At 38.2% G+C, this 17,935-nt stretch overlaps 1 protein-coding gene across 1 annotated transcript; it reads right to left on the reverse strand.

Moving 5' to 3' along the window:
• LOC578904 (splicing factor 3B subunit 4) lies at nucleotides 1-14,488 on the reverse strand. Its single transcript, XM_011670077.2, has 9 exons — nucleotides 14,351-14,488; nucleotides 10,281-10,364; nucleotides 9,722-9,867; nucleotides 7,880-8,008; nucleotides 6,482-6,662; nucleotides 5,199-5,333; nucleotides 3,306-3,722; nucleotides 1,902-1,985; nucleotides 1-1,199 (listed from the first exon to the last, which is right to left on the reverse strand). The coding sequence occupies exons 1-9, from the start codon at nucleotides 14,382-14,384 to the stop codon at nucleotides 1,132-1,134; spliced, it is 1,278 nt and encodes a 425-aa protein (XP_011668379.1). The 5' UTR covers nucleotides 14,385-14,488; the 3' UTR covers nucleotides 1-1,131.
• Nucleotides 14,489-17,935: the final 3,447 nt, after the last annotated feature.

Here is a 17,935-nt window from a genome sequence, read left to right on the forward strand (position 1 = left end):
TAGGAGTATATTTACAAATTTATTTATTCAAACTTTACATCCTTTGATACAGTAACAAATAGTTTAAGAATGAAAAAAGTAAACAAAAAAAAAATCTTCTAAAGAGAGAAAAGTGACAATATTCTATTTACATACATGTAGATCATACCATAGCTCCTGTAAAGTGATATGCTCGAATACTTCGGGAGGTTTTCCATCTGTGGTATAATGGAACCATATTTCGCATTTGGACCAGTAAGGTTGTTATCATTACCGATGAGAATAACCGAGTAAGAACTGCCTTCGTCATAATTTTTTCCAGTGTAATCAATTACTTTCAATCTTGCAACCAAGCAAGAAATATAAACGATTGAGGAAACATCAGAAGACAAGGTAAGACAAGGTCTTACAGATATTAGAAAGAAACTAGATGGATGTTATGATGCCTCCGCCATAGAGCGATCTTACAAACCAAAACAGAAGCAATTTTAAAATTCAAGTTTGATTGTAATCCTTTAACACGTTCTCAGAATATTGTGATTACAAGCTATTTTTCATATACATGTATGACCCTTTGAGCTTTGAACACAGATGTCGAACATTAGCACTTCTTTTACGTGGTGACAAGAAGTTCTCTTGAGTGTATTCAGAGGCTTGATAGAATAACAAGACACGGTCCCCTTCAGGCCAATATGGGTAATTGGAAGATAAGAATATGAAAGACAGGACAAGGTGATGACTGTCCTGTTAGTATGTCACATCTTATTTTACTTCCTGTTCAAGGATTTCTTCTTCTAAGACTTGGACATTGAGGTCGGGATGCAGGGATGATGATGGTAGTTGAGGCGGGTTCTAATATCTTTGAGGTATAGGAGACTTTAGCCAAACGGGTAACAAAGTCTGGATGCAGGAACTGCAATTATGGCTGGTATCTATAATTATGCAGGTGACCTGGCAGACTTGCGTCCATCGGAAACAAGGTCCGGATGTAGAAACCACAAAAATAGCTTCTAACTGGTCCTAACGCGTGGTTGGTAAACATTCACAAGATCATGATGTCTAGATGCAGGAATCATGATGATAAGTGGTAGCTGGTCCTCAAGTCGGTTCGGTCCAAATGCAGGACCTTTTGACGATAGCTTGCTAGTGGTCCTAATATCTGGGTGGCCTAGGAGGCATGCGGGGCGGCGGTCCCCTGTGTGGTCCGCCGTGTGGAGGGCCTGGGTAGGGAATTAACAAAAATTGAAAAGACAAATTGTTATCAGCAACACGCAATCATACGACTATGATGATAAATATAGTTGTGCTTGGGGTGTAAAATTGGGGCACACATGCCCTAGAACAATCACTCCATCGTCATTTTGCAACACTATAAATAAATTTCAAAAACACTGGACCAATTACGATTCCTAACTGCCAATTTCAGTACTAGCCATAACGCTATATTTTTGTTGAAAAGAGGCATCCAGCAATATTTGTCAGAACACTGGGAATGATAGTAATAATGTAGGAGCCCTTTATTTGCTACAGATTGAGAACCCAGGAAAGGAAAATCATTTTATGAATTTGATAAATGTATAAACATTTTGATTTGACAAAAAACAACTCTGCTGGTCCACCAAAATGATTTCATTAAATTAATTTTTAAACTATTCTCCAATCACCAATTTCCTATCAGTACAGATTAAAATTATATCATAACATACATGTATATGAACAGGAAAGACAAGGTAGAGTGATCTTTTTAAATTAAACATTTTTTTAAAAATCAAGTCACGGTTTTAAATACCAACATTGACAAATAATTACAGCTCCACGACAATGAACAATGAAATATATGTGACCTCCTAATTGCAGCGTTACATTGATTATCTGGACTGTTCATAAAATACCAAGGGCTGCAGATGGAATGTTATACTCACCACCGAATGGAGGGCCTCTCGGAGGGCCTCTGAAAGGAGGGGGTGGTCCCCTTGGGCCCATATTATATCTGTCTTGATGTGGTCCTGTGATTTAAAAAACAAAACAAAAACATATTGTTTAAAAATTTGAATTTATCTTACGATCTGTACATGCTTTCACGTAAGATGTACAAAAGGTAAAGTAAAAGAGGATATGAAATATATATATATATATATCACTGACCGGAAAGTAGAAATGTACAGTAAAACCGGATAGGTTCGAATAAAACTCTTGTGAATAGGCGAAGACAGCCATTTTGTGAAAAGGAATCTTCTTGAGTTTCCCAAAAATTTGTGTTATAATTGATGAGTCGTGACCATTTGAAAATTTCACATAAGGTTTTTTCTTTCTTACAATTTGATATACTGATTTTTGTTAATGAAAAAAAAAAAATGAATTTATCAAAAAGTTATATTTCAATTTATTATGGTTCTCGTCGGCAAATACTATGCCATGAAATACACCGGCTTATTCACTGTGCTATACTCTACAGCTAAATTTATAGCAAGACGGCAAGTAATGTTAATATATTCATGGCGAGATATGATAGCAGTTCAGAAGAAAAACTTTACTTTGAGAGAGTTGAAACACAGGATGACGCAACATCCTCTAAAATCATTCAGTTCCTGACATTCTGTTTGATATATGCGTCTTACATGCGCATACAATTTTAACTTCAGAGCTTTTAACGTGATAGCACAAAAGCAACCTAAACATAAAAATATTTTATTTGTTTTATATATCAACAAGTGGAACGTAATAGTAATCCATGCCATGCAAAAGCATATCGACCATCCTTCCTCAGAAAAATAAGGGATATATATATATGTGTGTCGTAGTCGAGTGGTCTAAGCACTTGACTTGAAATTCGAAGGTCGTGGTTCGATCCCCGACACGGCACTTATGTCCTTTGGCAAGGCATTAATTTCCTTCATTAACCAAATTCCAAACTTTGACCCAGGACCAGAAACTATACCTGACCCTATTCCCTAAGGTAAACTCAAATAAAACCCGAACCTTAACTCTATTCCTTTGGCAAACTTAAGTCTGGAGGGACCATCAGGGATACAGTGTTTAAGTTTCCTCTCCTTTTCCCTGGCCGCTATCTTTTGCACTTAGAATATTGCTACAATAATTTTAATTTGTATAATTATTTTGTCATTCAAAATTTATAATCACCTTGTTTATATTGTTTCCTCGTTATATTTCTTGAAAGTGCCGAATAAATAGATAAATGGAGCAATTTTCGCTAGAGCAAATGATGGATCATCGATTTTGCTGTTCATTTGTTATGTATTTTACTTTGAATTTTAATGGAAAATAAATGAAATGAAATTGAAATGAAATGAAATGAAAAAACTTACCCGGTGGTCCCATCCTGAATCTATCCGGCGGTCCATGGGGGTGTGGCCCACCCATCGGGGGAGGTCTCATGTGAGGAGGGGGCGGGAATGGTCCATGGGGGCCATGATGCATTCCTCTGTGTGGCGGTCCCCTCATATCGGGCGGGGGCACAGGGGGTGGGGGTAACCCGCCCATCATGTTGGGCGGAGGGGGTGGCATACCACCAGGCCCCATGTGGGGCATGCCCCCGGGTGGTGGAACCGGTGGAGGAGGCATGGGTGGGGGCGGCATCCCCGGTGGGGGGATGGGTGGGGGCATACCCATGGGAGGCATACCGGGAGGGGGCATACCTGGGGGTGGCATGCCTGGGGGCATGGGGAAGGGAGGGGGCATAGGAAGGGGATTGCTGGTTGGTACATTGCTGGTTGCCGTTCCTCCTGAAATTGAAGATAATAATAAAATAAGTCATTTATATAGAACTCTTACACATATTAAATAGTTTCACAGCGCTTCACACAGTTCAAACAAATTAACTTACAAGGAGCAAAATTTAATGATAATAATTGAATAGGAGAGTTTTGAGAGCCTTCTTAAAAACATCTAATGAAAGAGACAGGCAGACAGATCATGGCAGGTCATTCCAACAGTCTTGGTGCAGAGGCCTTAGAAGCATTATCACCAGCTTTACTGTTTGCTCTGGGCACATGAAATATGATGCAGATATGAGCAAATAAAAGTTACTATCAAAATAAGAATCATTACAACCAAGAGAACCACCAAATACTTGTCCTTTTACAATGAAAACCCCAAGTCTACCAATAGACTTACAAGTATGTTTTATGTCAAACAGATTGTGCTGATATTTCGTTTTAAAAATCAACGATGCGTTCCCTTTAACCAGACTTCATTTTCTCTAGAATATAAAGAAAGCAAGCCTCAATGAACACCTTCGTAGATAAGCAGCTGCTGACCAAGAACTTCAAGTCCAACTCAGAGGGATAAGCAATTGAAGATTAATGCCATATCCAAGAGAACTAAAATGTTCTAATGCCAAAAGAACAGCTCGTTTTTGTCCTTTGATTTCCATAATCAGTTTGACTACCTTTTCAACATAGGTCGATTTACTTGATTATAAAATGGGGTACCCACTTTTTCTTAGTTTCAGTGACAAAATGAATTGAAATCACGATGAAAAAAAATTCCTGGACAGTGGAGCTTGTGAGCACTTGCATGAGAGATTCCAACACACCCCTACAAGAGCACTGAGTCTTTCAAGTAATTGCACTATATACAGTTAACACCTGAATAACTCTTACCCTTTGCAAGATTTGTAATTGTTAAAGTATGTGAAAAATTAATTTGTCCCGATTTATGTTTCTTGAGAATATGAAGCATCAAAGCCCCACTGCACTAGATTGGCCAGGAGAGATTAGACATCCCTGCAAGGTCACTGACAGGTGGTTATCTCATCAAATCAGCTCTCAATTAACATAAGAAAAAGAGGATCGTGGGGGACCATTGGTCACCGCTTAGGCATTGTTTGCTATATAGAGGATGCAAGTAGCTATAAGTAGTGCAGTGGGACTTAAAGTATGTGAAAAATTGATTTGTCCCAATTTATGTTTCTTGAAAATGTGAAGCATTAAAGCCTACATCTATATAAATGCTCAACAAAGGTCCTAATTCAACCAGGCCACCTTTCATTCTTGAGTTACAAAACACACAAAAAACAAAATACAATTTACAAGGGGTATGAATAATTTAGTTGTAAACTGTAAATATATCAAATTTTTTTACTGTTACACATACACACACATCAATTTCTTCTGTACTATCTAAACAGCCCTTACAAGATTTTACTATTACACATACACATACAAATATTTCTTCTATACTATCTGAACAGCCCTTACCAGAGGGTGGAGGAGGCGGGGCTTGTCCCAGGGACGAGACTACACCATTGGCCTGAGCTGTGGGCGGGGCGTCGGCAAACAATTGATGAGGCCGGTCTGCCTGAGAGAGTGGGTTCTGAGCAGCAAGCAGGCGTTCTGTAGGGAGAAAGTACATTTTGAGTGAGAGATTTTGTGGGAAACAAGCGGTATTTATTTCTTTATCAAATTATGGTTTAGATTTTCTTCCTGGAGATCAAAACTTACTATTGATTATAACTTTGCCATCAATTGTAACTACCATGGAAACCTTGATTTTGATTGGCTGTTGAGTTTTGTTACCATGGTAGTTGCCATTGATGGTAAAGTAACCGTCAATGGTAAGTTTTATCGCCATTTCTATGAATATCATCAAACATACTGAATAACATTCTGAAACAAACAAATAATAATAATAAATAATTAAACAAAGAAAATGTTGTAAGTTGAAACCAGCTCCATCTTTACTTTTAAGCTACAGCTACGCTTCCAGTGACATTACCACCAGCAGGACAGTGGGTCATTCACTCTTAACATTTAAAACAAACTAAATACCCTCTAAACAGCTTTTAAAACAAACTGCACGGTGAGCCAACATCAACAGGATCTGTTTCTTCTTAACCCTTTCACAACAGGATTTATCTTGAGGGCTAAATTGGATCACATATTGTTCTTCAAATTTGCAACAATAATATTTTTATTTATCGCTAATATGATAAAATAAAATGCAATGTCTCTGAAAACAATATACACGGGCAAGAATGTTGACAAACATTTTTTAGATGGACATTTTTTATTGAAAGCAATGATTTTGAATTTCTCAATATGCTGCCAATTTCAGGATGTCAATTATTTTGTTTCCTTTTTAAAACTCCTAGCATCAAGTAAAACGCAGTCATTGAACAAAAATGGATGCAGTCTCTCCAGAAATCTATGCCTTTTCTTCTCATGTATCTGGTGTATATTGTAGCACTCTGAATCATACGTTATTGAGCCAAACCACAAAAAGTGGAACTTCGTAACGGAGGCATAAAAATTGTTGCAAAAGGGTTAAAGCCCCTCTGTACTAATTTGGCCAGGAGGACTTAGACCACCTTGAAAGGTCACTGGATAGGTGGTTATCTCATCAACTCAGCTCTCAATTAACATAAGAAAAAGGGGACCATGGGGGACCAACGGGCACCGATTAGCCATCCTTTGCTATATAGAGGGCGCAAGTAGCTACAAGTAGTGCAGTGGGGCTTTAAAACAACATGTTATCGCCGTACCTGCTGCTGATCCGTGCCTCTCTCCTCTTGAATCTTTCTTGAAAGCAAACGAGATGGTGATGGCCCTGTTGCACAAGTACTGTCCGTTCATCGCTTCAATGGCTGCATCTGCTGCCTCAAAGCTGGCAAAGTTGATGAAAGCGTACCCCTTGGAGTTCCCAGACTCCACATCCCTCATTATCTAAAGAAAGGGAAAGAGAAAACATTTTATTTATCTGGTTTTTTTAAAATTTTCTTTTACGATGATCCATTATTTATTAAAGCTGGCTAAGTTGATGAAAGCGTACCCCTTGGAGTTCCCTGACTCCACATCCCTCATTATCTAAAAAGGGAAAGAGAAAAACTTTTTTATTATCTGTTTGTTTTTTTGTTTTCTGTTACGATGATCCATTATTTATTAAAGCTGGCAAAGTTGATGAACGCGTACCCCTTTGAGTTCCCAAACTCTACATCCCTCATCATCTAAAGAAAGCAAAGGAAAAAAACTTTATGATTATCTGTTCGTTTGTTTGTTTTCTGATAGGATGATCCACTATTTATAAAAGCTGGCAAAGTTGATGAAAGCGTACCCCTAGGAGTTCCCTGACTCTACATCCCTCATTATCTAAAGAAAGGAAAAGAGAAAATAAATTATTTTCTGTTTGTTTGTTAGCATTCTGTTACGATGATCCATTATTTATAAAAGCTGGCAAAGTTGAAAAACGCGTACCCCTTGGAGTTCCCAGACTCCACATCCCTCATAATCTAAAAAGGGAAAGAGAAAATGTTATGATTATCCGTTTGTTTGTTAGCATTCCGTTACGATGATCCATTATTTATTAATGCTGGCAAAGTTGATGAAAGCGTACCCCTTGGAGTTCCCTGACTCCACATCCCTCATTATCTAAAAAGGGAAAGAGAAAAACTTTTAAATATTTTTTTCTTTGTTTGTTGACTGTTACAATTATGTGATATTTAGTATTTTATGAATAATGTTGATGATCAATTAGCTCCCGAAACTTCCTGGCACAACAGGGCTCAACACTTGGCACATCCAGGGGTTCAGTACATGCGGGCCCCGAAAAAATCAGTCAAGACCCCAAACGTCAACATATTCACAGTAGCTTCATTCTTAATGAAACCTGTTAAAATATCTGTTATTGGGCATTTCATGAATAACATGGAAAACCGAGCAATACCCACAACTCAAAGGGACAACATGACTTGATTCATACAGAGGTTCAATATACATGCCCCCCCCCCCCACCAAAAAAAAAAAAATCACTCATGACCCCCTGAATGTCGAGGCATTAACTTGGACGCGTTGTACTTGAACCCCTAACATTTGTATGCCAAACAACAGGGTGATCTCATGCAAGTCCATATCTTGCCCTCCTGAAAATCAAGTTCAAGATTTACCTTTGGTGTTTGTAAGATGACGCCAAAGGCACTGAAGGTGTCATAGAGGAGCTTCTCGTCAATCTCTGGGTCGAGGTTACCGATGAAGATGTTTGCTCCAACGTCAAGGTTCTTCTGATGGGCCGATGCCTGAGGGATTGAAAGATGAAGATATGTATTCAAAATTCAAGCATCAACTTGAGAAGTCTGACGAATGGATAAAACATGGCGTTATCAAAAATCAATGACGCCCATTTTCTCCTAAGCATAGTTTCCCTCAGGGTTGTACTAAACTCTATACACATCAAGGATATGTTGTTGTAAACCCCTCAAAAGAAACAAGCTCCTGCTCATTCGTAATTGTCCCTTTCATTATTTTAACCATTAGGGTGTTGGAATAAAACATGGTTGTCCGACACTTAATCTCAGTGACATTATTGACTTACCTACATGTACAGTGTATTTGAAATTTTTCATAGTTTCAGATGTCTATATTTTTCTTGTTGCAATGTTGATCATCATTTGTTCAAACTTTAACAAGGCTATAAAGTCTCTGTTATTTCAGCTTTTCTTCTTCTTCAAAGCAAAACGTTGTAATGATTGAATTGCCCTCTCAGCTGTCCTTATAAATTCTTGGAGTGTAATCTTACTTGTTCCCCTTGACGGGTTCACCATAGAGCTTTATCATTAGCACCTTGATGGCATTACCCCCTCAACCCTCCCCCCCCCCCCCCCCCCGCCACCCCCACCCATGTACCCCAATCCCTTTTGTGTTTACCTGTGTTGTTCTTATAACTGTTGAACATGTAATCTTACCTTCTTGACTCCAACAGGTTTGCCATAAAGCCTGATGGTTTTCAGAATTTTGATGACATGCATTCTCCATGCTTTTTTCCCTTTTCTTTTTTTTCAGAGATCAGCTGTTTTTATGTCCTTTCATAACTTCTGATACACTGGTCACATCGCAAAACTGACTCTTAACCAACCAGTTTGCAGACCTGCCAACCTCTGGAGTTCAAAAACTGTATTCTTTAATCCCAAAAGTTGTATTTTACTGACAAAAGTTGTATTCTTAAAAATAAACACGGACTGTTACGCGGATCAATGCCTTGTACAGTTCCTAAATACAGGAAGAAATTTATTAAGGATCATTGGTTGAATATGCATGATTTTGTCACGACTGGTGTGTTCGATGAACCAGTGAATATCCCCAAATTGCCTATGTGAGATGCTTATAGGATACTTCACAGGACAGAATTGGCATTTTACCATTGAAAATGGCACACACACACAAAAAATAATAGTAAAAAAAAAAAAAAAATCGTATTTTATTGAGGAAATCGTACTGTCGTATTTGCTTCTAAAAATCGTACGAAATACAACTAAATCGTACTGGTTGGCAGGTCTGCAGGAGCAATGAAATATTTTCTTCCATCTGTAGTTGTTCTGGTGGCGTTTTAGTTGGAGTGAAGGAGGTATAGGAACGTCACCTCACCTTGTCGACCAGGGGGGTGTTTCACAAAGACAACAAAAGTTGAACTTAACTCGAAGTTGGACTTAAACATTATTGAAAGCCATTTGTAGCCTTAAAATGAAATATATTCAAAAGCATAAATTGAAGTATTTTAGACTTTTCATAAATTCCACATTAAGAACATGAAATCTCCTTGATAATAGAAAATATGAATGATTTGAATCAACATTTTATGCCTTATGAAATAAATTTTACAAAATATTTTCATAGATGCTAACGGCTTTCCATAATAGTTAAGTCCAACTTAGAATCTTTACACCCCCAGGACAGGTTTGCCTTGATGTGAGATCATCTAACTTTGTTCTCATAACTACTTCATGTAATCTTACCTTGTTAACTCTGACAGGTTTGCCGTAGAGCTTGATCATGTTCAGTACCTTGATGGCATAGTCGGCATCCTCCTCCCCCATGAATTCCACAAAGCCATAACCCTGATGTGACTGGGTCACCCTGTCCTTCGGCATGTGGGTGTTCACTGGATTGGATAGAAAATGTGGAGATGAGGTTGTATATACTGTGCTTTCTCCCGGAACATTAAAATGAGAATCCCTTCAGCAGTTCCTAGAAATTATCTTCCTATTCATTTATATCTGTGTTTATTTGTTTTAATTATCCTCATCAAGATTTAAAGTCAGTTAACACAACAAGAAAACAAATTACTGCAATGTGCAAATGAAATGATAATCCTTTTCAACAGCACCTAGGAGCTATTAATCTTTTCAAAAAAAATATTTACAAAAATGTTGTATCCTAACAAGATAAGTCCGTTAATTCAACAAGAAAACACATGTGCAATGTTGACCTCCTTTAAAAGTGACAAAATAATCAGCTTATTGATTGCTGTCACTCATCAAGAATAAGAAAAATAGGAACATATCTAGAACTTACCAACAGGTCCAGCCTGCAGGAAGAGTTCCCATAGTAACGCCTCGGTCACCTTCTCATCCAAGCCTCCAACGTAGACGGTAGCATCTGAATGATGAAAGAACATGTAAAGATGATACTTGAGTACTGGTCATGCAATAGATGATTTTCAAAATGTATGGAGAATTATGTATGCTAAACTAGCAACGGTGTAAACATGTAGCAAACATGTACATTCCCTGACCTGTTATCATTGTATTTCAATAGTCAGAAGGCAAATTGCATTTAATTTGTTGCTAGGCTGGACAAACAGTATTGCTCGCCCTACGTAAAAGCATGGAGGTAATGCATGCATGCATGCTGACTATTGAAAAACAATTATTTGTAACAGGTGAAAGAAATGATTTGTTACTAGGCACTTCACAAAGAAAGACCTATGCATTAAATCATTACAAATAATCTACCTTAGAGTAAATAAAATAATCATGTAATTATGTTTCGAATGATCAATTCATTAAAAAAAAAAGTCCTGCTGAAAATATACAATCGATAGAAAACATTGCATTGTCATGATTTTGAAATAAAACCCAAAGTTACAAATAGCAAAATTTAATGTTACAATGATTTATAATGAATTGCTCATTTGACAATATTTGACTGTTCAATGAATTTATCACGATCTAACAACAGATCTGCAATAACTATATCTATTGTTGTAAGTTTACAATGTACAAACTCCTGCCCGTTGGCTAGCCTGGATTTCAGGAAGTTTCACCTTGATGCTTCCTTAGCATTCAGAACTAGTCTATGGGGGCTGAGTGTCTAGAAACATCTCTATTGCAGTTGGCTTTAAAATAAGAATACACAACCTGTCCTGGACCCCATAAAAACAGGTTTGCAATCAATGACAAAATGGTAATCGACCAATCACGATAATCTTTGCATGCACCTAGGTCTACATGTATTGTTAAAAAAGAGCTCCTCCATTTTTACACTTATGAACTGTTTGTGCAAAATTTATCTTAATCTCTTTGGGTAGTTCAGGATTAATTCAGATAGATTGTGACAAAGACTGTGTTTTAGCCAATGTGTGTCATGAGGTTGGTGTCTGTCAAAGCTTTGTAAAATGGTTTGTCAACTTCCTGACAAAGATTCAAGTCACTACATGTACTGTCTGTCATGGATAATGGAGTCTGCTTCGTGAAAGTAAAAGTGTAAAACGATCCCCACGGTATCAGACACACATTGTGTGGGTAAACCTGTGGATGTTAGTGCACTTTTGCACCACCACCGCTTCATACTTACCAGTAGGGGTGATTGTCTGGGAACGAGATGAGGATTGTCCGCATAAACACAAACAAATTATGTCCTAAAAAATAAGGATCGTCCGCTGCTCTGCAGGTTCCCGAATTGCGCGCAGGCGATGCGAAAAACTGATTCCGCGTCTGAAAATAACCCCAGTTCACCGTCTACTTTTATGGGTTGTCCGTCTTCCCAAGGATTTATCGCTCATAATGTAAAAGTCTCTGCTGTACAACTACATAATCAATTTAAAATGCATCAAGAAAATCATAGCGAAATCTGTTTTTGGCATCGCTAACGCTCGGATCAGAAATATGAAACTTCTGCGAAAATGCGGACAATCCTCGTTTATGCGGACGATCCTTATTCTCGGACCACCGCCCCTACTGCTTACTGTCGCATGCATTCATTGATTTCCTAAGCAAGAATCCATCAAAACTTACAATGTGACGAATGAAAATATTACTAGAATAGGCAAATTCATGCAAAAAAATATATTCAAAAAATTGACTTGAACACACATCAGACAATTAGTCTGAACCGAGTCAGGAGCAGATTTGAAGAAATTATATTTTTAAATGTTGTAAAACCAAAGATATAAGAAGAAAACTGACCAAGTATCTGTACTAAAAATCGTACATGTAAAATTGGTCGTACACATTCGACAGCTCTAAATGACGCGCACGGTTGCGTTACGTGCGTTCTCGAATCCAAAATCATACCTCACACACACACTCTCACCATACCGCGAATGGTCCGTCGTGGGGAGCTAGCCGGCTGAGAGTTTGCAGCGATACCAACGCAGCTTCGGAGCTCCGCAGCGCGCCATTTTAGCGGTGGGAAGGCAGCGGCCTAGCTTTTTGCCCAAACAACGCTAGATCGGCTGCTGGCAAAATGAAAATAACTACGATCGAGAACATTGTTGGTTTCTTAACTTTTCAGTGAGATAATTCTGAATTCTAATTGAGACTATATACTAAATTAAATCGACAAAGAAACCTCGGTAGAACTCTTATAACTATACAAAAGCTTGTTTATTTCTTCATTTGACATTTTGTTTTTATCATTTTTTCGTGCGCGAGTCAATGCAAACTATGTATTACCAAACTTTCAACACGCAAGGAACGGGGAACACTCGCGGATCTCGTATCAAATTTGTTGCAAAAAAAAAAATCAAGGGTGATTTTGAAGCAGTGAAGAATATTGGCGCTGCAATGCGCAGAAATATACTTGAAAGAAACTTAAAAAATCATACCTGAATTTTCAGAAAATCGTATTTGTATTACTATTAGTGTAGGCCTACCTAGATGTGAATTGTTTATAACTCAGATTTTATGAAGATTTGTCGGGAAAAAATGTCAATTTTTTCCGTTTGGTGGTCATTTCTAGGCTAATATTTTAAAAGTTACTTCAGTAATGGTCCCGATGTTTCTCTTATCATACTCGCATGTTATTCCTACATAGATTAAACATAGGATGGTTAAGGGTAAGACCGGATAACATTATAAAAAAGATATATCCTTCCAACCTCCCATATCCAAGTTTTGGGCTGATTATTGCCGACCCACCGCAGCAAGGCCATTCAGATTTTCGTACGCGACCGAAGCGCCCTCTAGTGCCCCATGTAGAGTAAAGGAGCCCGTTTTCGGCCACTTAAGACAAAATCCTTTTTTTAGGACCCTTTACTTCCTATTTATTATCATTTTTTGTTCAAATCATGAAGCAAATATTATTATTATTTAAACAAAAAAAGAATCCCAGAAAAAAATCACGAATTGCCATGACAATATTTCAATTTTCACTGTTTTGGAGCCAGTTATCGGCCGAGCGTTTCAGTTTACGGCCGCATGTACAAAGTCAATAGGAAGCGCTCGCGCGCGCCGTGCGTTTCCGCGCTGATGTACAGCACATGCGGGCGGAGCAGGTATCCCACGCCGGAGCTCCCTGGTGCTCGCCTGGCCGAAGACAGGCACAGCGGTGATCGGAAGTTTGAATCTGAATTAGACAGACATATCGTGTGTGCGTGGCAGGGTCCGGCTGCATTGATTTAATACATGCGATGAGATACTTTTGAGCTTGCGACTAACACAAAATCGGGCTCTAAATCTGAAAAATACTTGAAATAAAGCTGATTTTATGGTACCCATATTTCTTACATACACGCGTAAGATACTCGATTTTTCAGATTCGGGTAGCGGGACCGCCGATTACATCGCTAAAATGTGATATTTTAGGATATATTTTTCATTGCAAATGTGGTTCTTCAGTGACACTGGCATGGTATGGTATGAGTGGGATATGTGTTATGCTATTATGCGATGTATTTTAGAGTGATTTTACCTTGCATCCAACCAATCGGCCGAAAACGGGAGCTGGCCGATTACGGGCTCCTTTACTCTAGTCTATGTGCCTAACTAGAACTAGATCTAGAACTTAGCACGGCAAGCGCCAGTGCGAAATTGTCTTCACGCTCCACCTGTGTATGGGAGATGTGGAGAGATCACATTTTTATCAAGGATTCCACAAACCACAGGGTTATTACCGTTTATCTTCACTTCATACCGCTCAGATCCAGGCCAGACGACGCGATATCGCTGCAGCGCAAATAGATCTAGGACCGTCTAGCACAGGTCTCGCCCTTCTCGCCCCGGAACTGCAGGCGTACCAGTACCGATTGCCAGAACCGACTGGAATTGAAACATCGTCATCGACTCTCTATGAATCAAAAGATGTCTTTAAAATATATCTTTCATAATATATCAGCATTTTTATCAATCGAAGACAACACCTACCTTGATTCCTTTCTTGTGGCGGTCCGGCTGCCATCGTATTGTGGTTAATTTAAATATTCTTTCTCAAAGAACCTTCATTTTTTCCTACTTTCGTCCATTGATCACTGAAAGCACGCCGCCAACGAATATGGCAGACTGGTACCATACAAGTATTTTCTTTCGCACGAGTGCATCTACTACTATCACTGTACAAATGGGGAAAAATGATTACCAATCTGAAAACGCAACACCGTCGTTGAAATTGACGACTAAAAAAGAAGATTTTATTATGGTATCCGCCATTGCGAAAAAGTGTCTTTTATCTGCCAAACTTTCAAGAACGAAATTTTATTGAAAATTATTTGGTAAAGTTAAATAGAAGAGATCACAGATGCAAACATTTTGTGTCGATTCTGATGCAGGTCACACCGCTTAACAATTAATAATGGAAGGTTTGAAAGTAATCCCGAAAAAAAAAGTAAAAGTGAATGTCCTCGTTAATATTATTGTGGTTTTTGGTGATGAATTTCACTATATTTTTGTCTGCCCTTTTTTTAAAGATAGAAAGGTATTTATATTTACTTAGATCGACAGTTTGTTGTGACTTGTGAGTTACCCCAGCAAATTTCACATGGACAAATTGTTTAATAGATCTAGTGTTCAAGAAAAATTTAAGAAAACTCGTAAGATTCATAACGGTAATAAAACAATTCTTTTCGTTTGTTCCTAAATCCTAAGGCTGAAAGGCAAAGTCCTATTTTTGTCAATAAAAGTTACTCGAAGTGGTAGACAAACCAAACCACGAGATATTTTTAATTTATAGATATAAATTGTTTAGTATATACTAGTATTTGGCTCATGTTTATTGTGTTTTAGAGATATAAATAGGCAAGGGTGTCGATTTGTATCCGTGGTTGGGGGGGGGGGGGGGGATGATAGGTGCCAATATTTTCGGCAATGGCCAGATCAAAGCAATCAAGAGGTAGAAGCGTGTGGCAAGTTGCACCCCTCCCAAGCGCGTAGCCAGGATTTCATTTTAGGGGGCGGTAGTGAGCACGCGAAGCGCGGTCCCTAGGGAGTTGCGTGCAGGGAGCCCCCCCCCCCCCGCGAAGCGCGGAAGCTTTGACGTTTCACTAAATTATTAGAGAAAGAAGACGATTCGTTGGACCGTTCTCGACTCTTAATCCTTGTTTGAATCAAGTTCCCTAGCGCGGAAGCTCTGACGTTTCATTAGATTATTAAAGACAGAAGACGATTCGATGTACCATTCTCAACTCTTAATCCTTGTCTGAATTCATTTTCGCCCATTCCTGCGCGAAGCGGGGAAGCTTTCACATTAGAGAAAGAAGACGATTTGTTGTATCGTGTCCTTCATGAATTCAGTTTCTCCCCTACCGCGCAAAGCGCGGAAGCTTTGACGTTTCACTAAATTATAAGAGAAAGAAGACGATTCGTTGGACCGTTCTCGACTCTTAATCCTTGTTTGAATCAAGTTCCCCTTCCTCCGGGCGTAGCGCGGAAGCTCTGACGTTTCATCAGATTATTAAAGAAAGAAGACGATTCGATGTACCATTCTCGACTATTAATCCTTAATGTTTGAATCAAATTCCCCCTTCCACGCGCGTAGCGCGGAAGCTCTGATGTTTCATTAGATGATTAAAAAAAGAAGACGATCCTATGTACCATTCTCGTCTCTTAATCCTTGTCTGAATTCATTTTCGCCCATTCCTGCGCGAAGCGCGGAAGCTTTCAAATTAGTGAAAGAAGACGATTTGTTGTATCGTGTCCTTCATGAACTTTTCAATAAATTATTACTCTTAATCCTTGTCTGTATTCATTTTCGCCCATTCCGCGCTTAGCGTGGAAGCTTTAACGTTTCATTAAATTATTCGTAAAAGAAGACGCTTCGTTGTATCGTGTATTCTGACGTTTCGTTTGATTATTACGCTTAATCCACGTCTGAATTCAGTTGCCCCCTAACAGCTTTGCCCTTTTCACTGAATTATTAGAGAAAAAAGACGATTCGTTGTACTGTTCTCTATATTAATCCTTGTCTGAATTCAGTTTCCCCACTGAAAATAATTTGTGTTACAAATAAGTTGTGACATAATAATCTTTCTCCAAAAAAGAAAAATCTTTTAGGAAATATCAGGAAATAAAATGAGTGAAAAAAACAAAAATAAAGATACAATGACGTGAATTTTAAAAAGGGTGAACGGAAACAACATAACAATTAGAGAACTATTTTATAAGTCATACTAATGTCCGAAAATCGTTCTCCTTGTCTCCGATCTCATCACGAAATCGTCACAGAGTTCATCTATGTTTACACTGTCCAGGATTGTTTGATGTCCATTGCAGATTGCTATTTTTGCGCTTCGCGCTTAACATTTAGCTCGTTGCTTTTTGACGCTGTGTCTTTGAATTTCGCGCACTGCATTTCTATGATGCTGTTGATTTAACAAATTGAATAAATTCATTAATTCCTAATGAAGCCGTATGAGCGAGAATTCAATTTATTCTTGTCTCATATACGGTTGTCTTATTTACTTCGTATGTATTTTGAAAATGAGATAGCAAAATGTGTATATTGATGGTTATCTTGCGAGTAATAACCATTAACTACTCTCATCGGGCTCTCATCCTTATTTTTTCTCTTCATTTTTTAAATTTTTTTAATGGTGAATTATTGGGGGGGGGGGGGTATATCCCCCCATTCCCCCCCCCCCCCCCCCCCCGGGATCGACACCCATGTAAATAGGTATATATCATGTCTATGTATTTTATTATTATATTTTACTTTTTTTTTAATATATCTTTCTGTATTGTATTCTAAATAATTATGTTGTACTCTCATACTCCTAGAAGGGGTCGATAGAGTCAAATAATATCTTAACTTCTTAAAATTCAAGTGAGCGCTGCATGAAGGGATCGGGAGCACACATTATCAATTATGCTGCTATTATAGAGAGAAATCGAGAGAGAGAGAACTTATATATGAGAACATATAGAAAAGAAGGGAAATGATCGGGAAACTAATTATAGGTAAATATCTTTCTTCTCTTTCTCTCTCTCTCTCTCTCTCTCTCTTTCTCTCTCTCTCAGTCTCTCTCTCTTTCTCTCTCTTTCTCTCTCTCTCTCTCTCTCTCTCTCTCTTTCTCTCTCTCTCTCTCAGTCTCTCTCTCTTTCTCTCTCTCTCTCTCTCTCTCTCTCTCCTCTCTTTAGTCTTAGAGTCACTCTATCTTTCTTTCTCTTTCTTTATGCTGCCTTCTCCTTCGTGTATCTCATCTTTCTTATATTACCAACAAAATATTATGCACTAACAATATCACAGTGCAATGACAAGGTTTATAATTATATTGAATGCATAACGTATATAAATAAGAAACTTGAATGGAAGTCCTATAAATAAAATAACATAGTAAAAATAGTGTTCACGTCATAGTAGACTAATTATTTATTTTGAGAGTCTAAAGCCGTCCGCCAATACCATACAACAGTATTATTTTTCTTTCTTTTTGAAAACAAGAAATAATAATGGAAAAAAAAGCGAATGAACAGGTAATGCTGGCTGCGAAATGTTCACGTCATAATAGATTGATTATT

The sequence above is a fragment of the Strongylocentrotus purpuratus genome, unplaced genomic scaffold (genome assembly GCF_000002235.5).
Source record: "Strongylocentrotus purpuratus isolate Spur 01 unplaced genomic scaffold, Spur_5.0 spur5_scaffold_16, whole genome shotgun sequence".
Taxonomy (NCBI): Eukaryota; Metazoa; Echinodermata; class Echinoidea; order Camarodonta; family Strongylocentrotidae; genus Strongylocentrotus; species Strongylocentrotus purpuratus.